This window comes from Podarcis bocagei, assembly GCF_964188305.1.
Source record: "Podarcis bocagei genome assembly, chromosome: 13".
NCBI classification, from domain to species: domain Eukaryota; kingdom Metazoa; phylum Chordata; class Lepidosauria; order Squamata; family Lacertidae; genus Podarcis; species Podarcis bocagei.
Genome location: NC_138138.1, coordinates 55731781 through 55757108, shown reverse-complemented (window position 1 = coordinate 55757108; position 25328 = coordinate 55731781). Strand labels below are relative to the sequence as shown.

The window sequence follows — 25328 nt, the reverse complement described above, 5'->3', positions numbered from 1 at the left end:
AATTCTCAGAGTAGTTTTTACAGTTATATACAAAAATTTACTTAGTATTTGGTTATACTGTTTGGAAACACATAGATAACGATGAAATTATTGTGAAGTTAACTGTTTCTATTTGGACAACGTTTCTGCTGTACTTTATTGGAAGGAGAAAAATAATCATTTTCTTTATAACAATTTAAACAACTTATTTAACTGAAGCAATAACATTATAGCATATGTATCCATGTTTGTTAACTGATGTGATTAAACATTTTATTTTTTATTTTTAAACATTCACAAACTTTTTATTGATTAGAATCAGCTAAATAGTTTGAGGATCTATGCAACATGCCGAAAACTGCATTCTCAGAGAAATCAAAGACTGGAACAGAGGGAAGCCGGGGTGGGGGTGGGGTGGGGTTGTGTGGGAGGGTGGGGGAGAGGGAGGAAGGAAAAATGGGGGGGGGGGAATAAGGATGATATGTTTCTGGATAATATGTTTTGTTTTAATTTTGAATAAAAAAATAAATAAATAAAATAAAGCAGAGACTTGATGGCCATCTTTCCCGGAGGCTTTAGCTGAAATTCCTGGATTTTCGGGGGTTAGATGACCCACAGGTCCCTTCCAACCGTACAATGCTATAGAAATATAGAATCCTAGAGTTGGAAGAGACCACAAGGGCCATCGAGTCCAACCCCCTGCCAAGCAGGAAACACCATCAGAGCACTCCTGACATATGGTTGTCAAGCCTCTGCTTCAAGACCTCCAAAGGAGGAGACTCCACCACACTCCTGGGCAGCAAATTCCACTGTCGAACAGCTCTTACTGTCAGGAAATTCTTCCTAATGTTTAGGTGGAATCTTCTTTCTTGTAGTTTGGATCCATTGCTCCGTGTCCGCTTCTCTGGAGCAGCAGAAAACAACCTTTCTCCCTCCTCTATGTGACATCCTTTTATATATTTCATAGAATCATAGAGTTGGAAGAGACCACAAGGGCCATCGAGTCCAACCCCCTGCCAAGCAGGAAACACCATCAGAGCACTCCTGACATATGGTTGTCAAGCCTCTGCTTCAAGACCTCCAAAGAAGGAGACTCCACCACACTCCTTGGCAGCAAATTCCACTGTCCAACAGCTCTTACTGTCAGGAAGTTCTTCCTAAGGTTTAGGTGGAATCTTCTTATTTCCTTTCCTTATTTCCTATTCCAAATCTTGGGGTTCCTTTCCACTCTGCCAAATCCTGACCAATTCCTCCTGGGCTATCCCTCCTGGCAACCTCCTACCTATCGTCACAATCTCAGGAAAAGGGGCCCTACTGGACGCCCGCGCCGTATTGTCAGGAAAAAGCAGCAATGCGAGAGCGAGCTGCAAGTTGCTGGAATGCAAAACAGGATGTTGATGTTTGGGACTGTACTATTGGAACGAAGGGGCAGTCTATTCACTGTACTGAGCACCGGATGTTAGCTCAGAGTTTCATCTGACCTGCACTGGAAGTACAGGGGTGGAGTTTTACTCTCTACTGCTGGAGACTGGAGAGTGCAGACGTGTTTCTCTGTACTGCTGCAATGACAGAAATAAAGACATGTAAATAGATTTCTGTCTGTCTCTTTCCCCCTCCCTGAGGGAAGCAGGGAAGAGGGAGGAGGTGGTGTGTCCCTCTCACGCTGAGTGGGATCGCCGATAGTGACCTTGCCTGTATCCTGCCGGGAGACGCAGACGGGGAGGTCAACTAGGATCTCAAGCCGAATGCCTGGAGTGTGGCCAGTTACCTCTGACTGCGGCCTGAGAATCCGACATGTATTGTGTTGTTCCATGTGTGCATTATCAGCGCAGGAACACCTTTTGTCTGCTTTGGGATGGGGCGGCTCAGTGGCACTTACCTCAGCAGAACCTGCAAATCGGACCATGACTTTGCCCAGCATTGAAGCCAGAATGGAGGCCATGTGGACAAAAGGGCCCTGTGAGAAGAGGAAGGTCAAGGTTATGGGTGCAATGGGGGGCAGAAAGACGCATGGCAACAGCGCAGCAGCAACCTCGTCACGTTTTAATGCTCAAATTATCTCTCTCGCGACCTCAGGCCCCGGGAAAGCAAGACGCAACACTGACGTATCTTAAAATTGATGAAATACCGTATTTTTCGCCCTATAGGATGCACTGGCCCATAGGACGCACCTCCTTTTTTGGGGGGGGGGAATGAATAAAAATTTTTTTATTTATCCCACTATCTCGTTGGATAGTAAAATTCATGTTAAATGGGTGTTTTCGGGGTTGTTTTTAAAAGTCTAGAACGGATTAATCCGTTTTGCATTGCTTTCTATGGGAAAGCGCGCCTTGGTTTTGGAACGCTTTGGTTTTGGAACGGATTAAGTTTGAGAACCAAGGTGCCACTGTATACAGATCCCAATCCATATGTGGCATTAAAAAATTAGACCAAATGTTGGTTTGTTTGTTTGTTTGTTTAAAGGGTTAGGCTCTAGTCCTCATGAGGCCCGATTTTTAAAGGCTCTTGTACATGTGCAGAACTGGATGGAAAATAGCACACAGCACCAGACATATCCAGCAACCTCCCTAAGACTTCCTCCTCTGTCATGCACACAATTCCCGCCCTCCTGAACCAGAGGCACCCGCGCCATTCGAACTCACCACCTTCCCAAGGAAGATGGTGCTCCCAGCCGCTAAGGTGCAAAGCACGCCCACCAACTTGGCCACCAGCGTCCGAAAGGTGAAGAATTCACGCAGCACGACCCCACGAAGAGCCACCTTCAGCTCAGGGATCCCAGAGCCTGTGGGGAAAGAGTCCAGAAAACGCCAATCAGAACCACGAAATCATAGAACTGGAAGGGACCTGAGGGTCATCTAGTCCAACCCCCTGCAACGCAAGAATATGATCAATAATAATATTATAATTATTATTTTTTATTTATTTTATTATTTATTTTATTTTATTTTTATTTATACCCCGCCCATCTGGCTGGGTTTCAACTCTGGGCGGCTTCCAACAAAACATTAAAATACAATAATTCATCAGATATTAAAAGCGTCCCTAAACAGAGCTGCCTTCAGATGTCTTCTAAAAGTCAGATAGTTTTTTATTGACAGCTGATGGGAGGGCGTTCCACAGGGTGGGCACCACCACTGAGAAGGCCCTCTGCCTGGTTCCCTGTAACCTCACTTCTCTCAGGGGGGGAACCACCAGAAGGCCCTCGGAGCTGGACCTCAGTGTCCGGGCAGAACGATGGGGGTGGAGACGCTCCTTCAGGTTGTTGCAGGAATTTATGTATAGGTGGGGGGGGGGTTGCCCCTGCAGCAGATATCATGCACCTGCAGCCCACTACCAAAATCAGCACAATCGCTTTTGTGACTTTTGTGATTTGTCCCCACAAAACACTTCTTCACAGTTTCTTCCTGTCTATTCAAAGGGCCTTTGCTGCACAATACCAAATGTAAGAATTCACTGATCAATGGATCTATGTACTGGCTCACAGGGAAAACTTCAGAAATTCCTATAGACAGGTGAGCTCAGCTCCTCAGCAGCCCCTCTGCCTGAGTGATAATCCCTGGCCTCCTGATACCTGAGTGCCAGACAGGTAGCCATGCCAGAAATCACAAACCCAGATGGAGACAAAAGGGTGGGATTAATGGGGCTGGGAAACAGGGAAATGTACGGTAAATATCTCTTTTGTTACACTTGATGGGTGTTTGGTGGAGGGCAAGGAGAACCATGGGGCAGGGTCCAGGATGCTCAGATTACGGCCACCAGACCTCCCCTTTCATGATGTAACCGTGATGTATCAGTGATGTAATTTGGGGGTGTAACATGGGGATTAAAGGTAAAGGGACCCCTGACCATTAAGTCCAGTCGTGGCTGACTCTGGGGTTGCGGCGCTCATCTCGCTTTACTGGCTGGGGGAGCCGGCATACAGCTTCCGGGTCATGTGGCCAGCAGGACTAAGCCGCTTCTGGCGAACCAGAGCAGCGCACGGAAACGCCGTTTACCTTACCTATTTATCTACTTGCACTTTGACGTGCTTTCAAACTTCTAGGTGGGCAGGAGCAGGGACCAAGCAACGGGAGCTCACCCCATCGCGGGGATTCGAACCGCCGACCTTCCGATCGGCAAGTCCTAGGCTCTGTGGTTTAACCCACAGCGCTACCTGCGTCCCACCAACATGGGGATTAGCAGCTAATAAAAGTTTGGGTTCTCTTTTGTTTGGGGCTTCCCTCTTGTTCCACCTTGTGGCAGGTGGGAGTCCTGTGGCGACAGTCTTCAGTAAAGACCAAGCCTACTGGCTGTTGTTTTGCTCTGGTCTTCCTGGCTGATGTCCTTGTTTTTTTGTCCAAGGGAGCCCTCAAATTTCTCCGTTAACAATGTATACTGGGCTGAGGCTGTTTAAGGCTTTCAAGGTCAGCACCAACACTACAATTCCATGATAAGTTAGAAGAAAATGTTCCATTTAACATTTGTTAAAAAAAAACCGAGGCATTTTGTTGGGGATTGTAGAGAAAGACCTGCCAAAAAAGTGGAAAACTTCTTCATGTATGCGCCAACGGCCGCGAGAGTTCTGGTAGCACAAGGATGGAAGACTGAAGAAACCCCAACTAAAGAATCATTGCCAGAAAAATTGATGGACTATGCAGAACTGGCAAAACTGACATATAAGCTATGGGACAAGGATAACTGTGATTTTAAGGATGAATGGGAACCCTTTACAAAGCATCTGAAGACGCAACAAAGCGAACTGGACTCCTTGGAAGGTTTTGAATAAACATTCACAAACTTTTTACTGATAATAATCAGCTAAATAGTTTGAGGATCTATACAACTTTGTATAGGACGCAGGTGGCGATGTGGGTTAAACCACAGAGCCTAGGACTTGCCGATCAGAAGGTCGGCGGTTCGAATCCCCGCGACGAGGTGAGCTCCCATTGCTCGGCCCCTGCTCCTGCCAACCTAGCAGTTCGAAAGCACACCAGTGCAAGTAGATAAATAGGTACCGCTCTGGCGGGAAGGTAAATGGCGTTTCCGTGCGCTGCTCTGGTTGTGCCAGAAGCGGCTTAGTCCTGCTGGCCACATGATCCAGAAGCTGTACGCCGGCTCCCTCAGCCAGTAAAGCGAGATGAGCGCCGCAACCCCAGAGTCGGCCACGACTGGAGCTAATGGTCAGGGGTCCCTTTACCTTTACAACTTTGTAACATGCAGAAAACAGCATTCTTAGAGAAACCAAAGACTGGAACTGAGGGAAGTCGGGGGGTGGGGGGGTGGGGGAGTTTTGTGTGGGAGGGGGGGAGGGAGGGAAATTGGGGGGGGGAGAACAAGGATGATATGTTTTTGGATACAGGTAGGTAGCCGTGTTGGTCTGCCATAGTCAAAATAAAAAAATTCCTTCCAGTAGCACCTTAAAGACCAACTAAGTTAGTTCTTGGTATGAGCTTTCGTGTGCATGCACACTTCTTCAGATACACATGTTTTTGGATAATATGTCTTGTTATAATTTTGAATAAAAAAAACCTAAAAAAACAACAGCAATTCCATGTTAAGTAACTGCGCCACAAATCTGTCTCTTTAGGTCTCTCCACCACCCAAGGCAAGCCTCACTCACCCGCAGCCTGGGGAGATATGTACTTGGCCGCCGCGGCAGAGACCATCATCAGAAGCACGTGGTAGGACGTCCAAGAGAAGAACTGCAGGTAACCAGAGTCCGCCAGCCCGTCGTAAACCCACAGGTGAGCTGCGTGGAGGCAGGAGCCAGACATCAGTGGTTCAACATCTCATTTAGGCGCCCGGCAGCTGCTTTGAACTACAACTCCCACAGCCCTACTTAGGAACACAGGAATCTGCCTTATACCGAATCAGAACCCTTGGGCCTGGCTCACTCTTGTCTTTTTATTTACTTAAAAGTTTTTATTTACCGTATTTTTTGCACCATAACACTCACTTTTTTCCTCCTAAAAAGTAAGGGGAAATGTCTGTGCGTGTTATGGAGGGAATGCCTACGGGTGGCATGCCTATGGATTTTCCTCCTCTAAAAACTACGTGCGTGTTATGGTCGGGTGCGTGTTATAGAGCGAAAAATACGGTACACTTTATACATTTCATTAGTTTCACAGTCAATTTAACATTTCAAAGTCTGACTCCCTTCCCCCTCCCTCTGCGGCTCCTTAAATTTGTTTTTTGATCTCTTCTGCATATGCAGATTTATTGCCTTTTGCTCGTTTATTCATTTGCTTTAAATATATACTCTTACGAAACGGCAGGTTATCACAATAATCCCACCAATGTTTTTTATCTGTTGGCAATTTATCTGTAAATATTCTATAAACCATTTCTACTCTTTTATAAAAAGTCTGTTGTCTTGATTTCTTACTCTTCCGGTAAGTTTCGCCATTTCTGCATATCCCATAAGTTTTTGTATCCATTCTTCCTTTGCTGGGACTTCTGTTTCTTTCCATTTTTGGGCAACTAACGTTCTTGCCACTGTAGTCACATATATGAATAGATTTCTGTACTGTTTAGGTAGTTTTACCCTTATAATTCCCAGTAAACCGTTCCAGTACTTCCTGGTTTTGGCAGGTCCGTAACCCAAAAAAACACAATCTGAAGCGTCTGTAACCCAAGGCATGACTGTATTTATGTGCACTACAACAGCGGCTAGGATATTAAAGGTAAAGGTAAAGGGACCCCTGACCATTAGGTCCAGTCGTGACCGACCCTGGGGTTGCGGCGCTCATCTCGCTTTATTGGCTGAGGGAGCCGGTGTATAGCTTCCGGGTCATGTGGCCAGCAGGACTAAGCCGCTTCTGGCGAACCAGAGCAGCGCATGGAAACGCCGTTTACTTTCCCGCTGGAGTGGTACCTATTGATCTACTTGCACTGGTATGCTTTCGAACTGCTAGGTGGGCAGGAGAAGGGACCGAGCAACGGGAGCTCAACCCGTCGTGGGGATTTGAACCGCCGACCTTCCGATCGGCAAGTCCTAGGCTCTGTGGTTTAACCCACAGCGCCACTCGCATCCCGCCTAGGATATTACCAGCCCAAAATGGAAAGAGAAGAAGATACCAACGAAAGAAGAATAGCAAGAAAAATTGAGGGAATACGCTGAAAGGGCAAAATTAACTGGAAAACAAGGACTTAGCAGGGTTTTTCAATCCAGCGGAGGATCGGACGGCAGGAGGGACACAGCCGCGGGGAGGGCAGAAGGCGGAGAAGCTCACCTTGCTGGAATTTCGAGACGGTGACATCCAGGCCAAAGCTGACCGTCGCCATACAGATACCGAGCAGGAAGAGGAAGAGCCAGTCTTCGCCGAACTTGAGGATCTGAGAGCGGATGCAGAGCCCGAGAGCTGGAAGGAGACAACAACAACAACAACAATTTATTATTTATACCCCGCCCATCTGGCTGAGTTTCCCCAGCCGCTCTGGGCGGCTCCCAATCAAGTGTTAAAAACAGTACAGCATTAAATATTACAAACTTCCCTAAAGAGGGCTGCCTTCAGTTGTCTTTTAAAGATAGGATAGCTGCTTGCTTCCTTGACATCTGCTGGGAGGGTGTTCCACAGGGCGGGCGCCACCACCGAGAAGGCCCTCTTGCCTTGTTCCCTGTAACTTGGCTTCTCGCAGGAAGGGAACCGCCAGAAGGCCCTCGGAGCTGGACCTCAGTGTCCGGGCAGAACAATGGGGGTGGAGACGCTCCTTCAGGTATACAGGACTGAGGCCGTTTAGGGCTTTAAAGGTCAGCACCAACACTTTGAATTGTGCTCGGGAACGTACTGGGAGCCAATGCAGATCTCTCAGGACCGGTGTTATGTGGTCCCGGCAGCCACTGCCAATCCCCGGTCTAGCTGCCGCATTCTGGATTAGTTGCAGTTTCTGGGTCACCTTCAAAGGTAGCCCCACGTAGAGCGCATTGCAGTAATCCAAGTGGGAGATAACCAGAGCATGCGCCACTCTGGCCAGACAGTCTGCGGGCAGGGAGGGCCTCATCCTGCATACCAGATGGAGCTGGTAGACAGCCGCCCTGGACACAGAACTGACCTGTGCCTCCATGGATAGCGGTGAGTTCAAAATGACTCCCAGGCTGCGCACCTGGTCCTTCAGGGGCACAGTTGCCCCATTCAGGACCAGGGAGTCCTCCACACCTGCCCGCCCCCTGTTCCCCCCAAAACAGTACTTCTGTCTTGTCAGGATTCAACCTCAATCTGTTAGCCTCCATCCATCCTCCAACCGACAAGGGTTCCTGGGGTCCCCCAAGCCCGACACCCCCAACGTGGACCCCCCACTTTCCCTCCCACGCTGGATAAAGCCCTGCCAAGGATTTAACCCACTGCACCAACCTCCCCCCCCCACCTGCCACTCTCCAGATATTTTTGCACAGCTTCAGCTGGTGAAGCTCAGAGTTGCAGCTGGGAATGGTAGAATTGCAGAGGTGGAAGGGACCCCCAAAGGCCATCTATTCTGACTGCCTGTGATGCAGGAATCACAGGTGAAGAATCCCTGGCAGGTAGCCATCCTTGTTGTTGTTTAGTCGTTTAGTCATGTCCGCCTCTTCGTGACCCCCTGGACCAGAGCACGCCAGGCACTCCTGTCTTCCACTGCCTCCTGCAGTTTGGTCAAATTCATGCTGGTAGCTTCGAGAACACTGTCCCACCATCTCCAGAAGGCTGATCGCTGAAGAATGGATGTTTTTGAATTCTGGTGCTGGAGGAGACTCTTGAGAGTCCCATGGACTGCAAGAAGATCAAACGTATCCATTCTGAAGGAAATCAGCCCTGAGTGCTCACTGGAAGGACAGATCCTGAAGCTGAGGCTCCAATACTTTGGCCACCTCCTGAGGAGAGAAGACTCCCTGGAAAAGACCCTGATGCTGGGAAAGATGGAGGGCGCAAGGAGAAGGAGACGACGGAGGAGGAGATGGTGGGACAGTGTTCTCAAAGCCACAAACATGAGTTTGACCAAACTGCGGGAGGCAGTGGAAGACAGGAGGGCCTGGCGTGCTCTGGTCCAGGGGGTCACAAAGAGGCGGACACGACTAAACAAGACCCCTAGATCCTTTTCACATCAGCCTCAGCCAGCGCGCCTGGCTGTTGTGGTCCAAATCGTCTTGGGTCTCCAGCTGTTTTGGGACTACAACTCCCATCACCCCTAGCCTGCAGGATCAGTGGTCAGCGATTATGGGAATGGTAGTCCAAAAACAGCTGGAAACCCAAGTCTGGAGAGTACCAGGTTGAAACTCCAAAGGCATGGCTCAGCTTTCCTTTCACCCCCAAAGTCCCCCCCCCCGGCTGGTCATTTCCACGCCCCCCAACCCCGCAACCCTTGCCCGTGGCTCCTCTTACGTTTCAAAGCCCCCCGAATCCTCTGGGAACATCGTTTTCCAGGCTCCCGTTCCTTCCAGACCTTCTCCAACGACTCCTCCAAGGGCTCCTTCTCAGCTTCCCCCGTGGGGGTCTGCCCTTGGGGTCCGAATTCGGGGTCCTTGTCCTTAGGGCACCTCTTCCTGCAGTTCCAGAGCCCCATGGTGCAAGCGGGGCTCTCTCCCTGCCCCCCTGGTTATAAAGCACCAACCGGGGGGGCGGAGAGGGGCTGGGTCAGTGCTGGGTGGGGCGAGTCCGACAACGACCCACCTGTAAGGCTGGTCGGATCTGCTCTGGGGCAGGGAGGACAGGTGAGCAGAGACGGACAGGTGGAAACAGAGGAGGGGGGGCAGCCAGCACGGATCAAAGGGATGGAGCGACGAAGGAAAGCAACAAGGTTTGGTACTGTTTTTTAGCTTAGAGAAATGGTAAGAAGTTTATGAAAAAAGATTTCTGGAGTGGACAGACGAAATTGATAGGCTCCCCCGTAACTTGCAGAAATCCCGCAAATTCAGGACAGATAAAACAGCAGTCCTTTATTATTATTTATTGGCTATTTTCACATAACAAATTATTCCAACAATTGTATTTCCCCCCTCCCACCCCCCTACGACTTCCCTCAGTTCCTCTTTCTGATTTATTAACACATATTGTTCTCTGCCTGTTATAAAAATCTCTAAGTTATCCGTCTATTATATTAAAGACAAATTTGTGTCTGTTTATTCAAAACCTGCCAAGGAGTCCCAATTCGTTTTGTTGTTTCTTTAGGTACGTTGTAAAAGGTTCCCGTTCTTCTTTGAAGTCACAGTTGTCCTTTATCGCGTAGTTTGTTCGTCAATTTTGACGGTTCCGCGTAGTCCATCAATATCCCTTGCCATTGTTCTTTTGTCGGGGTTTCTTCATTCTTCCATCCTTGTGCTATTAAGACTGTTGTCGCATACATAAACATGTTCTTCATTTTCCTTGGCAGGTCTTTTCCTACAACCCCTAACAAAAATGCTTCAGGATTTTTTTACAAGTGTTAATTTGAACATTTTCTTCAACTCATTACATATCATTTCCCAATTTTTTTTAAAATTTCTCTGCAATCCCACCACATCCTTCTTCATGCGGCACATAAACTGCGGAACTCCCTGCCACAGGAGGCGACAGCCACCAACTCGGATGGCTTTAAAAGGAGGACCGGGCAAATCCATGGAAGAGGAGAGGGCTATCGATGGTTGCCAGAGGGCCCTGATCCTACGCACCCTTCTTGCGCCAGGGAGGAGAAGGCAATTTACGGAGGATGAAGGCATGGCGGCTGTGCTCTGCCCTCCACAGTTGGCAGGCTGCAATGCTTCTGAATCTCAGTTGTTGGAAACCACAGGAAGGGAGCGGGCACGGGTTCGAATCCCGCTTGCTGGTTTCCCATTGGGGGATATGGCTGGCCCCTGTAAGGACAGGATGCTGAGCTAGACGGGCCCTTGACTTGATCCAGCTCTAAGGCCCTTCTTCTGTGAGAGAGAGAGAAAAAGCCGTGGGACAGTGTGGTGTAGTGCTTAGAGCAGTGGTTACCAACCGGACTTGCAAGTTGCTTGTTCTCTCCTGGTGGAAAGTCCCCAAAGCTGGGGTGTGAAGAGGCTGAAGATAGGGCATTCCTTCCACTGTGAGTTGAGGAACAGAGCGTATTGAGCTGGGTGGGGGAGACACCCGAATTTTCCATGGAAAAATCTCACAGCACACACCCGCCTGGACCTGTCTATGGAGAGATGACTTTTCCACCCAGCAAGATAATCCCTTTGGGCACCAGTAATAAACAAAAGTCTGCCCTTATTCCCTTACGGGGGACACAAGAGCCCTTATAGAGTCCTTTGCAGGTTCTCCATCGGTAGGAGAAATAACAGAGGCCAAGCAGAGAATATTGAGAAGCAAAGCAGCTCGTAAGCCTGATCTTTATTGAACTGTTGCAACAGGGTGCCCCCTTCACACGCAGGAGGATGGAGGAGGACCCTGAACAAAGGTGTGCCCGCCCTTATATAGACATTTTAAATTGCCAGCCCTGGAGTCCAAGACCACCCCCAGAAACATCATACCTACATCACAGAAAGGGGTGGTCTACAACAGAAATCTGAGCGCATTGTTTGTCTCCTGTCTATGTTTACCTCCTGTCTGACAGGTTACCTGTTAATGGTCACTTGACTGGATACCCTGGGGAGCCTGGCCAGTCTTTTGTAATGATAAATACTTAGTTCCTGAGCCAGGTCACAGGCTCACCCTATTCATACACAGACATACCCTAAAGACAGGATTTGTGAACGAAAAGACAATGGGGAGGATTTTCCATTTTTCTTTGACCTTGCAGACATATATTTGAGGTCAATTTGGGAGGGGCAAAATGGTTTCAGGACTTTTTCTGTGGGGTTTCAGACATGTTGTTTATATAAGCAGTTATGAACATTTCCCGTTCATGGATCATTCTTAAAAAGCAGAGACATCACCTTGCCAACAAAGGTCCGTATAGTTAAAGCTGTGGTTTTCCCAGTAGTGATGTATGGAAGTGAGAGCTGGACCATCAAGAAGGCTGATCGCCGAAGAATGGATGCTTTTGAATTATGGTGCTGGAGGAGACTCTGGAGAGTCCCATGGACTGCAAGAAGATCCAACCTCTCCATTCTGAAGGAAATCAGCCCTGAGTGCTCACTGGAAGGACAGATCCTGAAGCTGAGGCTCCAAGACTTTGGCCACCTCATGAGAAGAGAAGACTCTCTGGAAAAGACCCTGATGTTGGGAAAGATGGAGGGCACAAGGAGAAGGGGACGACGGAGGACGAGATGGTGGGACAGTGTTCTCGAAGCGACCAGCATGAGTTTGACCAAACTGTGGGAGGCAGTGGAAGACAGGAGTGCCTGGCGTGCTCTGGTCCAGGGGGTCACGAAGAGGCGGACACCACTAAACGACAACAATGTACAATTTTTCTTTAACCTGCAAGAAAGAAGGCCTTTTCGCTGGCTAGGTTCAATTCTAATCCTTCTAACCTCCTTTGGGGTAGGTTTGTGGGTTTGGCAGGAGATAGGATCTGGCGATGCCCAGCTGGTGGAAACTCTAGCTCCCATGGCCCTTAAATGTAAAATGTAGGTGGACACGACTAAACTAAACACAGTGGCGTAGCGTGGGTTGTCAGCACCCGGGGCAAGGCAAGTAATTTGCGCCCCCTAACCCGTGGATTTGCGCCCCCTAACCCTAACCCCCAGATGTTGCGCCCGGTGCGGCCAGCCCCCCCTGCACCCCCCACACTACGCCACTGACTAAACAACAACATATTTATATATTTATAAATAAATATATCTAAATTATATATAAATAAATATATAAAAATTAATTTATATATATCGTAAATATATTTGCTGTTGTTTAGTCGTTTAGTGTTGTCCGACTCTTCGTGACCCCCTGGACCAGAGCACGCCAGGCACTCCTGATAAATATATATATATATATGGTGGGAAATGCGCCATAAAACAAGGCAAGGCCTCTCTTCTTTTTGCATGAACTCCTTTTGCTCCTCGAGCGCAGCGACGGATCTTTGCAAAAGGGCAAAAAAAATAATTCTTAGTTTGGGGTCGGATTCCCCCCCCCCCCGTGAGTCACGCGCCCCGCGTATCTATCTATCCGAAAGTCTAAGTGCGAATGTTTTCCCAGGCGCGCGACCTCCCCGGGACGTTCCATTGCTGTATGAACGTTCCATTGCTGTATGAACGTTCCACGCGAGCGTTCCAAGCGGAAACCGGAAGCGTGCGGAGAAAGCGAGAGCGTGCGCGTGCTTGTGCGTGTGCGCGCGCTTGCTCTATTCCCTCCTGCAGCTGCCTTGTTGGGGAGACCCGCTTGCAAAGGTGGGGAAAGGGTGCAAGGAGGAAGGGAGGGAAGGAAGGAAGGAAGGAAGGAAGGGGGCGCAGGGTGGGGTGCAAAAAGAGGGGTGCGCGCAGAGATGTGGGGCAGGGGAGGTTTCTGGGTGCGGGTGCAGAAGGAATAACTGGGGGGGGGGTGCAGCAAGGGACCTCATGATATTTTCAACATGCATTGCTCATTAACGTGCTTGCAAGGAACCGATCTCCTTCGGAACTCCCTGCCACTGATATTTTTTTTTAGGCAGGCGCCTTCACCCTGCTGCTGACTAAGGTGCCCGCCCAAACCTTTTATATTTTGTTATTTTTATTTATTATTAGGTTTATAACCCAGCTTTTCCCTTCAAAGAACTCAAGACGGCATGCCTGATTCTCCCCCCCCCCATTTTATCCCCATTTAACAGCCTTATGCTGAAAGCTCCCTTAAACACAGCGAGGCTTACTTCTGAGTAAATGGTTGCCATTAATTTGATTTTAGAATGTGTTTCAATTAATTGTGATTTTGTGTAAACTGTGTTATTTTTACCGTTGTTAGCTGCTCTGAGCCCGGCTTCGGCTAGGGAGGGCGGGATATAAATAAAAAATTATTATTATTATTATTATTATTAATTGTGGTAATAAATAATGTCAGGGGGAAATAATAGGAAAGTGTGGTTAAGGGGAAGTTTATTTCTGCTTCGAGACTTGTGTTCATTCTTGTACACGCAGTCTACTACTTCCTTGCATGTATATCTTTATTGTGTGTTTATTCACTCCCCCTTTTTCTCTCTCCAGGGAGTTTGGGGTGGTGTGTACGTGGGTCTCCACCTCCTCCATTAATCTCTGCAACATCCTTTTGAGGCAGGGTAGGCAGAGAGGAGGCAGACTGGCCACAAAGGTCACACCCAGTGATCTTTCAAACGCTGGATTCGAACACTGGTCCCTGTAAGCCTCCCAGAGTGGCTGGGGAAACCCAGCCAGATGGACAGGGTATAAATAAATAATAAAATTATTATTATTATTTGCATAATGGGTAGATAACTTTTCAAAATGATAGCAAGAGCTAGGCTTCTTAGTGTTGCTGAGGAGATGAGAATTTGCTTGTCTCAAATTAGAGCTAATATAAATGAGATTACCTGGCAAAAGCAAGCTCATACCTCTCATCGAGTTTGCATGCATACATATGTAAGAAGCTCGTATATAATTATATTTTGTTCTTTTTTAAAAAAATACTTTATTAGTTGAATATAAGAACAATATATAATCAAACACAAGCAATCAAATACAGTCCCCCCCCCAAAAAAACAGCCCCAACTACGTCCATTAGTAATATAATCAAATAAAAAAAAATATTTCTACAGTTGCTGGTTTAAAAAATTATCATTCCACATGTATTTTGTTCTTGTATAGCTGCATTGTCTTATACTTTCTGGATGTTCCACAATAATATTATAAAGCAGTTGTGTTCTGTGTGATAAATCAAGCACAGATGGGACTTGTTTATTTCTCCATATATTCCTTATCCATTTAAAAAACACCTCTGTGATTTTTATTCTGAAAGTGTGGCTCAGAAAAAAAAGTTTGAGACCCCCGTCCTAGTCCAACGCTAACCACTATACCTCCTTTAAAAAAAATATTACATTTTTATTAATTTTAACATACAAATTATAAAACGTACCACACAAATTAATACAAATACACCTTTTTTGGACTTCCATCAGCACCTCCAATGACCTTCCATCTTAACCTCTTTTTATGCATTACTTAATTTTATATTGTCTTTTCCTCTCTTAACTTGTCATCTCCCCTTCTCCATTTTTACAATATTTCCAACAATACTCCTCACAGAACTTCTTGCAAACCTGCAAACGTCGTCTGATCATCACAAATACTTTTCATATAGTTCGTAAATTTACTCCAGTCTTCCGTGAATTTCTGGTCCCACTGGTTTCGGATCCTTCCTGTTAATTTGTCTAACTCTGCATAGTCCATCAACTTCATCCTCCATTCTTCAATCGTTGGCAATTCTTCTTGCTTCCATTTCTGGGCTAATAGTATTCTGGCTGCTGTTACTGCATATAAAAAAAGCTTACATTCTTTTCTATTTATATCACTTCCCACCATTCCCAATAGAAAGGCTTCTGGTTTCTTTGTAAATGTATATTTCAACATTTTTTTCAACTCGTTACATATCATCTCCCAAAAACATTTCACCTTTTTACATTCCCACCACATATGATGGAATGTTCCCTCTTTTTCTTTACATTTCCAACATTTATTGCTAGCTTTATACTTTTTCGCTAACTTAACAGGAGTGATATACATCATTTTCATCACATTTTCTTTTAATGCATTACATGCAGTAAACTTTAAACCTTCTTTACATCATTTCACTCAGTCGCTCGGTTGTATATTATATCCTAACCACGATACCTCCCACCCATCGCCTCTCTCTTCCCCAGGACCGCATGTCTGAGCCGGGGCCCCCCACGCAGACGGAGTACGCCCTGCGCCGGCGCTTGCCGCGCCGCCTCCCTCGCCGGCGCAGCGACATCTACATCAACATGAAGACGGATTTCAAAGCGCAGCTAAGCCGCTGCCAGAAGCTGCTTGCGCCCGGCAGCGGCTGTCCTGAAATCTGCATCCACGGACTGGGGCTGGCCATCAACCGCGCCATCAACATCGCCCTGCAATTAGAGGCCACCGGCAGCGGGTCCCTGTGCCTGGCTGCCAACACGTCCACCGTGGAGCTGGCCGATGTGGCCGAGCCAGAAGGGGACAGTGACGAGCCGCTGGCCAGGACCCGGAACAACTCTGCCATCCACATCCGGGTCTGTCGCGCCGCCCCGGAGTAGCCGCCGGTGGAAACCTCTGTGTCCCTGGGTGAGGAGGAGCGTCTTTGCTTCCACGAAACGACTCGCTCGAATCCCGGGGTCCTGTGTTGTGTAGGAGTGACTGGGCGAGTGAGGGATCCCCGCCTTCCCAAACTGGTTTTGTCTTTGCTGGCTGGACCGGGCACGAGGTTTGCAGTTTCTCTGTACACGGAACGCACAATTCTCCATCTCGCGTGACAAAGCGCCAGCGCTGAATTAGAGGCTTGTTTCTCCCCCTTTTCTGGCTAAATTGGAACACCATTTTGCAGGACGCTGTTGCTGGCCTTGGCCGAGTGTGGACTTCTCTCTGTGGGAATCGGAACCACCCTACAGCAGAAGAGGGACCTGCAGTGGACACAGTCGGTTTCCCCCCTGGCCTGAAAACCAAATTGTTACCTAAGTGGGGCTTGCATTTTCACTTGTTCGCAAGAAAGATCCTTAGAGGCCTGGCATTGCAGGCTGACTTCCTTAATGCTGTGACGTCTGCAGGGTGTTGCTTCCAAACGTTTCAGTGTGTATGTGTGTCTTGTGGCGTTTTGGAGTGTATTTTTTGCTTGGATCTGGGGAATAAACCCTTGTTTTACCAGGAGGGAGAGAAGAGAGCCTTTTCTCAGTTTTTCAAGGGGCACTGGGCAAGGTAAGATTGCATTAGTTAGCAAAACGTAGAGGCCTCCATCGAAGCAGAAAGATCGCTTGAGTGTTTTGTGTAAAATGCTTATAAGAACAGGCAAACCCCCCCAAAATCAGCAAGATTGAAAAACGGCAACATCTGGTCTAGCACGATGTTCTCACAGTAGCCAACCTGTGGGAAACCAGCCGGTAGGATTCGAACACCAGAGCAACATTCTCCCCTCCTGTGATTCCCAGTCCAGCAAACCGCATTCAGAAGCATCAGAGTATAGCCATTGTGGCTAGTAGCTGCTGATAATAGGGTTGCCATACGCCTGGAATTTCCTGGACATATCTGGAATACTGTTTTCAGCAGAAGCATCTGGGTGGAAATTAGCGAAATGTCTGGGAAAATCCGGACGATATGGCAGCCTGTGACAGCAGTGCCGATTTTGCTGATTTCCCCTTAAAATAGCTCAAAAGCGGCATTTTTGTGTGTGATGTTTCCCAAAAGAGCTTTGGGCAAAAATAAAAAAACCCAAACCCTTTCTGTCCAGATTTTCACTGTTTGAAATACGGCAACCCTATGCCGATAGACCTCTCCTCCATGAATTTGCCCGGTACAAATCAGTGGCCATCACTGACTCCTGCAGAAAGGAGTTCTGTAGCTTTAACTACGTGCTGCGGGAAGAAGGACTTCCCATCCATAATAATAATAATAATAATAATAATAATAATAATAATAATGATAATTTATTATTTGTACCCTGCCCATCTGGCTGGGTTTCCCCAGCCACTCTGGGCGGCTTCCAACAAAGATGAAAAATACATTAAAATGTCACCCATTAAAAACTTCCCTGAACAGGGCTGCCTTCAGATGTCTTCTAAAAGTCAGGTAGTTGTTTATCTCTTTGACATCTGGTGGGGGGGTGTTCCACAGGGCGGGCACCACCACCGAGAAGGCCCTCTGCCTGCTTCCCTGTAGCTTTGCTTCTCGCAATGAGGGAACCGCCAGAAGGCCCTCGGAGCTGGACCTCAGTGTCCGGGCTGAAGGATGGGGGTGGAGATGCTCCTTCAGGTATACTGGGTCTTTGAGGCCATTTAGGGCTTTCAAGGTCAGCACCAACACTTTGAATTGTGCTGAATCTCCCGACATTCAACTTCATTGGACTTCTACAAGTTGCACTGTGACAAGGGTAGGAAGACTTTTCTCTGTCCAATTTCTCCATGCCAAGCACGATGTTATAAACTTCCATCGTGTCGCCTCCTGCTCACCTCCTCTCTAAACTACTTGTTGTTTAGTGGTGTCCGCCTCTTCGTGACCCCCTGGACCAGAGCACGCCAGGCCCTCCTGTCTTCCACTGCCTCCCGCAGTTTGGTCAGACTCATGCTGGCAGCTTAGAGAACACTGTCCCACCATCTCGTCCTCCATCGTCCCCTTCTCCTTGTGCCCTCCATCTTTCCCAGCATCAGGGTCTTTTCCAGGGAGTCTTCTCTTCTCATGAGGTGGCCAAAGTCTTGGAGCCTCAGCTTCAGGATCTGTCCTTCCAGTGAGCACTCGGGGCTGATTACCTTCAGAATGGAGAGGTTGGATCTTCTTGCAGTCCATGGGACTCTCAAGAGTCTCCTCCAATACCAGAATTCAAAAGCATCAATTCTTCGGCGATCAGCCTTCTTTATGGTCCAGCTCTCACTTCCATACATTACTACTGGGAAAACCAGAGCTTTAACTATACGGACCTTTGTTGGCAAGGTGATGTCTCTGCTTTTGAAGATGCTGTCTAGGTTTGTCATTGCATAGCTTGTTTAGCTTATATGTAAATCCGGCTGTGCCCTCGCCCTCTTGTCCCGAGCAGGGTGGCCGCGCAGACTCAGGGCTGATTTCCTTCAGAATAGAGAGGTTGGATCTTCTTGCACTCCATGGGACTCTCTAAACTAAAAGGTCCCAAATGGTGCAATCTTTCCTCCATAAGGTGCCTTTCCATCCACTACACCCATCGTGAAGGGGCTGATATGGAAGGTGTATTCCCATACCTCTGCTCTCATGAGCCTGACTGACCAGCAGGGGCTTTTCATGCTCCCTCTCACTTGTGGTTACGGTTTTGTAAAAGATTCTGTAGTGGCTTTGGCATTTTGCATCTTGCCTGTCTGTGGAGGCGCAGGTTAATTCGGTGTCCACGGCAGCTCCATCTGGTACGCAGGATGAGACCCTCCCTGCCCACAGACTGTCTCTCCAGAGTGGTGCATGCTCTGGTTATCTCCCGCTTGGACTACTGCAATGCGCTCTACGTGGGGCTACCTTTGAAGGTGACCCAGAAACTGCAACTAATCCAGAATGTGGCAGCTAGACTGGGGACTGGGAGACCATATAACACCAGTCCTGAAAGACGTACATTGGCTCCCAGTACGTTTCCAAGCACAATTCAAAGTGTTGGTGCTGACCTTGAAAGCCCTAAACGGCCTCGGTCCAGAATACCTGAAGGAGCGTCTCCACCCCCATTGTTCTACCCGGACACTGAGGTCCAGCTCCGAGGGCCTTCTGGCGGTTCCCTCCCTGCGAGAAGTGAGGTTACAGGGAACCAGGCAGAGGGTCTTCTCGGTGGTGGCGCCTGCCCTGTGGAATGCCCTCCCACCAGATGACAAGGCAATGAACAACTACAGTGGTACCTCGGGTTAAGTACTTCATTCGTTCCGGAGGTCCGTTCTTAACCTGAAACTGTTCTTAACCTGAGACACCACTTTAGCTAATGGGGCCTCCTGTTGCTGCCGCGCCGCGGGAGCACGATTTCTGTTCTCATCCTGAAGCAAAGTTCTTAACCCAAGGTACTATTTCTGGGTTAGCGGAGTCTGTAACCTGAAGCGTCTGTAACCCGAGTTACCACTGTATTTTGCTTTTAAAAGACAACTGAAGGTGGCCCTGTTTGGGGAAGTTTTTAATGTTTGATGCTGTATTGTATTTAGTATTCGGTTGGAAGCCGCCCAGAGTGGCTGGGGAATAATAATAATAAATTATTATTATTATTATTAGCGCTGTTTCAGCTCCATTCTGCTCTGGAGATATTCTCTCTCTCTCTGTGCAGGGAGACCTCTTAAAGATGGTGTGACGTCAGATCTCCATGCAAATCAGCCTCGCCTCCCTCGACTTGAGCCCAGAGGTTGTTACGTAACCTCACAGACAACAATGGCAGCTGGCACCCCTCCAGGGAGGTCCCGGTAAACAGTCTGTGCCGATCTCTTGGTGAGGCGGCCGTGACAGGAAGGGCTTCTGGGATGGAGTCCTCCTCATTGTTTGCGTCCAGCAGGCCTCCAGGAAGATCAACACAGCACAACCCACGGGCCAAAAACGAGGGTTTGTTGTCTTTAGCAAGCAGCTTGGATCCTTGCCACCCATATTGACCTGTGCTTGAGGCTACAGCTGCGAAAAGGTTCAGCTTTAAAGAGATGGGAAGATCGCTGATTTTGTGTGTGTTAGGTGTTGCACAGCCCCATGGAGGTCTCATTGCAACGCCCCCTTGTCTGGTTCCCCAACCCGGTGCCCTCCAGGAGCTTTGGACCACAGCTTGGGGCTCAGGGAGGGCAGCAGGGCTGCCTGGCGCTGTCTGTGCCCTGTATCTTCTGACACCCAGCTCCACTGGACGTCCACAAGAGGTAGAAAAACGTTCCATCCACTGTCTTTTATCACTCTCCTATTCCTATTATGGCTCCCAGTACGTTTCCGAGCACAATTCAAAGTGTTGGTGCTGACCTTTAAAGCCCTAACAATAATAATAATAATAATAATTTATTATTTATACCCCACCCATCTGGCTGGGCTTCCCCAGCCACTCCGGGCGGCTTCCCAAAAAATATTAAAATACTGTAATACATCAAACATTAAAAGCTTCCCTAAACAGGGCTGCCTTCAGATGTCTTCTAAAAGTCTGGTAGTTGTTTTTCTCTTTGACATCTGGTGGGAGGGTGTTTCACAGGGAGGGCGCCACTACCGAGAAGGCCCTCTGCCTGGTTCCCTGTAAACTCACTTCTCGCAGGGAGGGAACCGCCAGAAGGCCCTCAGAGCTGGACCTCAGTGTCCGGGCAGAACAATGGGGGTGGAGATGCTCCTTCAGGTCTACTGGGCCTTTGAGGCCGTTTAGGAATTTAAAAGTCAGCACCAACACTTTGAATTGTGCTTGGAAACGTACTGGGAGCCAATGCAGGTCTTTAAGGACCGGTGTTATGTGGTCTCGGCAGCCGCTCCCAGTCCCCAGTCTGGCTGCCGCATTCTGGATTAGTTGCAGTTTCTGGGTCACCTTCAAAGGTAGCCCCACGTAGAGCGCATTGCAGTAGTCCAAGTGGGAGATAACCAGAGCATGCACCACTCTAGCGAGACAGTCTGCGGGCAGGGAGGGTCTCATCCTGCGTACCAGATGGAGTTCCCAGGCTGCGCACCTGGTCCTTCAGGGATACAGTTACCCCATTCAGGACCAGGGAGTCCTCCACACCTGCCCTCCTCCTGTCCCCCCAAAACAGTACTTCTGTCTTGTCAGGATTCAACCTCAATCTGTTAGCTGCCATCCAACCTCCAACCGCCTCCAGGCACTCACACAAACGGCCTCATAGGCCCAGTAGACCTGACGGAGCGTCTCCACCCCCACTGTCCAACCCAGACACTGAGGTCCAGCTCTGAGGGTCTTCTGACAGTTCCCTCATTGCGAGAAGCAAGGTTACAGGGAACCAGGCAGAGGGCCTTCTCGGTGGTGGCGCCCGCCCTGTGGAACGCCCTCCCAGCAGATGTCAAGGCAAAAAAACCTACAGTGGTACCTCGGGTTACATATGCTTCAGGTTACAGACTCCACCAACCCAGAAATAGTACCTCGGGTTAAGAACTTGGCTCTAGGATGAGAACAGTTTCAGGTTAAGAGCGGACCTCCGGAACGAATTAAGTACGTAACCAGAGGTACCACTGTATTTTACTTTTAAACAACACCTGTTTAGGGAAGTTCTTAATGTCTGACACTGTATTGTTTTTGATATTTGGATGGAAGCTGGCCAGAGTGGCTGGGGAGACCCAGCCAGATGGGCAGGGTATAAATATATTATTATTATTATTATAAACCCCAACCTTCCTTCGTAGGGGAGTCTCCCCATCTCTGCTTCAGTGATCAGAATTGCCCCTTCCAGCTCTAAATAGCTGCAGAAAATGGACAGGGGGAGAGAATATCCTGTTTATCCCCCTGATGTCAAGCGATGGTGAAGCTGTGTTTGGTTATCATGACGCCCCTTTCTGCTAGCCGGGATGTTCCTGAGTTGTCCAAAGGGCAATGAATTTTGCAGAATGGGGGTTCTCCCAGTCACTGCTGTTCTTTTCTTGATTGGGGGGGGGGGGCTCAGGGGGCAAGAGATCTATCTTTGGAGCCCTCCAGCCTCCCCCCTTCAACCCAGAGAGAGTCTCTGCTGTCCTGTCGTCGCAGCTGTGTGTTGGGAGACGGCTTATCAGGACCAGGTCGGAAATAACTCTTTTTCCACCACCACCATGCTGGCATTCTCACGCTGCTCAACAAGAGTCAGGGCGCCTGCGTTAACCCCGGACGCAAGCTGCTGATAAGACAGGGCTGGCACCCCTGCGAGGCTGTGGGGCTCCCAGCTCTTGTCATCCCCAGCGAGATCCGGAGAGCACCAGGTTGGGGAACTCAGCTCTAGCCAAACACCTGATTCCTGTGTATCTGAAGAAGTGTGCATGCACACGAAAGCTCATACCAAGAACTAACTTAGTTGGTCTTTAAGGTGCTACTGGAAGGAATTTTTTTATTTTGACCTGATTCCTTCTGCAGCTTCTTGAAGATGTGAAACCCAGTCATCCACCGATAACACTTTATTTTAGACCGTACCCGCAATTCATTCTCGAACTGGATTCTGAACATGAAGCTGCATGTGGGAAGATTCAGGAAAGAGAAAATCAAGTCCTCCTCATTATTATTATTTATATCCCACCCTCCCCAGCCGAAGCCGGGCTCAGAGCGGCTAACAACAATAATATGATACACATTCTAAAATCAAATTAATTCAAATCAGATTAATGGCAACCAATTGGGCTACGGTTCTGTGAGGATTACCAAAGGAGTTAGTCAGGCTGTGCCCTTGCCAAAGGCTTGGTGGAACAGCTCTGTCTTGCAGGCCCTGCAGAAAGATGTCAAGTCCCGCAGGGCCCTAGTCTCTTGGGACAGAGCGTTCCACCAGATTGGAGCCACAGCCGAAAAAGCTCTAGCTCTGGTTGAGGCCAGCCTAACCTCTCTGTGGCCCGGGACCTCCAAGATGTTTTTGTTTGAAGACCGTAAGGTCCTCTGTGGGACATACCAGGAGAGGCAGTCCCATAGGTACAAGAGTCCTAGGCCATATAAAGGTAAATGGACCCCTGACCATTAGGTCTAGTTGTGACCGACTCTGGGGTTGCGGCGTTCATCTCGCTTTATTGGCTGAGGGAGCCAGCGTACAGCTTCTGGGTCATGTGGCCAGCATGACTAAGCCGCTTCTGGTGAACCAGAGCAGCGCACGGAAACGCCGTTTACCTTCCCGCCAGAGTGGTACCTATTTATCTACTTGCACTTTGACGTGCTTTCGAACTGCTAGGTGGGCAGGAGCAGGGACCAAGCAACGGGAGCTCACCCCGTCACGGGGATTTGAACCGCCGACCTTCTGATCGGCAAGTCCTAGGCTCTGTGGTTTAACCCACAGTGCCACCCATGTCCTTCCTAGGCCATATAGGGCAGAGTTAAACTATGGAACTGCCTGCCAAGAGGACGCAGCGATGGCCACCGAATTTTAAAAGAGGATTGAACAAGCTCATGGAGTAGGAGAGGGCTCTGGAGGCAGAACATATTCTCCACTGGAGCCATAGTTGGCTCCCTCCTCCATGATTTTGTCCAAATTCTCGGGCGGCCCTCCCAACAGTTTGCAAAGTCCTGACTCTTGCAGATGACAGAGCCCAAAAGAGCAGCCTGGCAACTCCGGAGGCGAGTTCTGTTTTCTGTTTTGCTTGGCAGCGGGGGAGCCACGTGAATTGGGGACTGGGGAAGGAGCCAGCCCATTTCAGCCACCTCCACTTTGCAAGCCGTGTGTGTCTGTGTGCAGTCAGTGACCTCGCTGGCTCCGCGGGAAGGTCAAGGCTGGCAATCTGGGATGGCAACAAGAGCATGGGCACGTAGCTTCTCGATTGCTTCCAAGTGACAGGAAGTCACTGTTCCGCTTGGTTCTGGACCAGTCGGACCTCGCCTGCGAGTTGTGCGTCCGGTTCTGGGGGCTGCAGTGTAAGGAGGATGTCGACCTGCTGGAATGGGACTTGGGAGAGGGGCAACTGAGGTAGTCCGTGGCAAGGAAAGCTAGCCTTGTGGGAAAAGGCTGAAGGAACTAGCTCAGTCGCTGGAGCATGAGACTCTTAATCTCAGGGCTGTGAGTTCGAGCCCTGCATTGCAGGGAGTTGAACTAGACTGGCTCCCAGTACGTTTCAGAGCACAATTCAAAGTGTTGGTGTTGACCTTTAAAGCCCTAAACGGCCTCAAAGACCCAGTATCCTTGAAGGAGCATCTCCACCCCCATCATTCAGCCCGGACGCTGAGGTCCAGTGCCAAGGGCCTTCTGGCGGTTCCCTCGCTGTGAGAAGCAAAGCTACAGGGAACCAGGCAGAGGGCCTTCTCGGTGGTGGCGCCCGCCCTGTGGAATGCCCTCCCATCAGATGTCAAAGAGATAAACTACCTAACATTTAGAAGACATGTGAAGGCAGCCCCATTCAGGGAAGTTTTTAATGTGTGCCATTATAATGTATTTTTAATCATTGTTGGAAGCTGCCCAGAGTGGCTGGGGAAGCCCAGCCAGATGGGCGGGGTACAAATAATAAATTATTATTATTATTGATGACCCCCGTGGCCCCTTCTACAATTCAATTACGAACTGGGAATGTTTAACCTGGAGAGGAAGAGAATGATGGGGGAAGGGGGTACGAAACCAGTCTTCAAATCCCTTCTGGATTATGCCAATGCCCCACCTAGTCCAGAGTCCTGTTCTCACGGGGCCAAACAATTGCCCCAATGAGAAATCCACTTGCAGGATCCCAGCATGAGAGCCACTCTCGCGTCCTGAGGTTTCCAGCAGCTGGCACTCAGAAATGTAAAGCTAAAGGGACCCCTGACCATTAGGTCCAGTCGTGACTGACTCTGGGGTTGCGGTGCTCATCTCGCTTTACTGGCCGAGGGAGCCGGCGTACAGCCTCCGGGTCATGTGGCCAGCATGACCAAGCCACTTCTGGTGAACCAGAGCAGTGCACAGAAACGCCATTTACCTTCCTGCCGGAGTGGTACCTATTGATCTACTTGCACTGGTATGCTTTCGAACTGCTAGGTTGGCAGGAGCAGGGACCGAGCAACGGGAGCTCACCCCGTCGCGGGGATTTGAACCGCCGAACTTCTGATCGGCAAGTCCTAGGCTCTGTGGTTTAACCCACAGCGCCACCCGCGTCCCTCAGAAACATTCCTGCCTCCCAATTGTGGAGGTGGAATGTAGCCATTGAGAGCTTCTCTTCCATCAAAACGTCAACAGAGAGAAGAGGACAAGGATTATTATTTTTTCTGCCCCCCCAGAGGGCAGAGGGTTTCAGTCACAAGAGGGTAGGTTTTAGGTGGACGTTAGGA

The 25328-nt window shown here is 48.9% G+C and overlaps 2 protein-coding genes across 3 annotated transcripts in view; one reads left to right on the top strand and one right to left on the bottom strand.

Moving 5' to 3' along the window:
- Positions 1–9910, bottom strand: part of LOC308572032 (chloride channel protein ClC-Kb-like) — a 37830-nt gene extending 27920 nt beyond the window's left edge. The window contains exons 1-5 of one of the 2 annotated variants that reach the window (XM_081167816.1): positions 9312–9910; positions 7191–7319; positions 5579–5707; positions 2622–2761; positions 1859–1936 (exon numbers count right to left, since the gene is read on the bottom strand). In XM_081167816.1, coding sequence (XP_081023942.1) covers positions 1859–1936; positions 2622–2761; positions 5579–5707; positions 7191–7319; positions 9312–9492 — 657 coding nt within the window. In that variant the 5' untranslated portion in view covers positions 9493–9910. The remainder of the gene's footprint in view (positions 1–1858; positions 1937–2621; positions 2762–5578; positions 5708–7190; positions 7320–9311) is intronic. The other variant, XM_081167817.1, reaches the window with a different exon arrangement.
- Positions 9911–13106: 3196 nt separating this feature from the next.
- Positions 13107–16648, top strand: POP7 (POP7 homolog, ribonuclease P/MRP subunit). Its single transcript, XM_081168268.1, has 2 exons — positions 13107–13195; positions 15649–16648. The coding sequence occupies exon 2, from the start codon at positions 15655–15657 to the stop codon at positions 16039–16041; it is 387 nt and encodes a 128-aa protein (XP_081024394.1). The 5' UTR covers positions 13107–13195; positions 15649–15654; the 3' UTR covers positions 16042–16648.
- The last annotated feature ends 8680 nt before the right edge of the window (positions 16649–25328 follow it).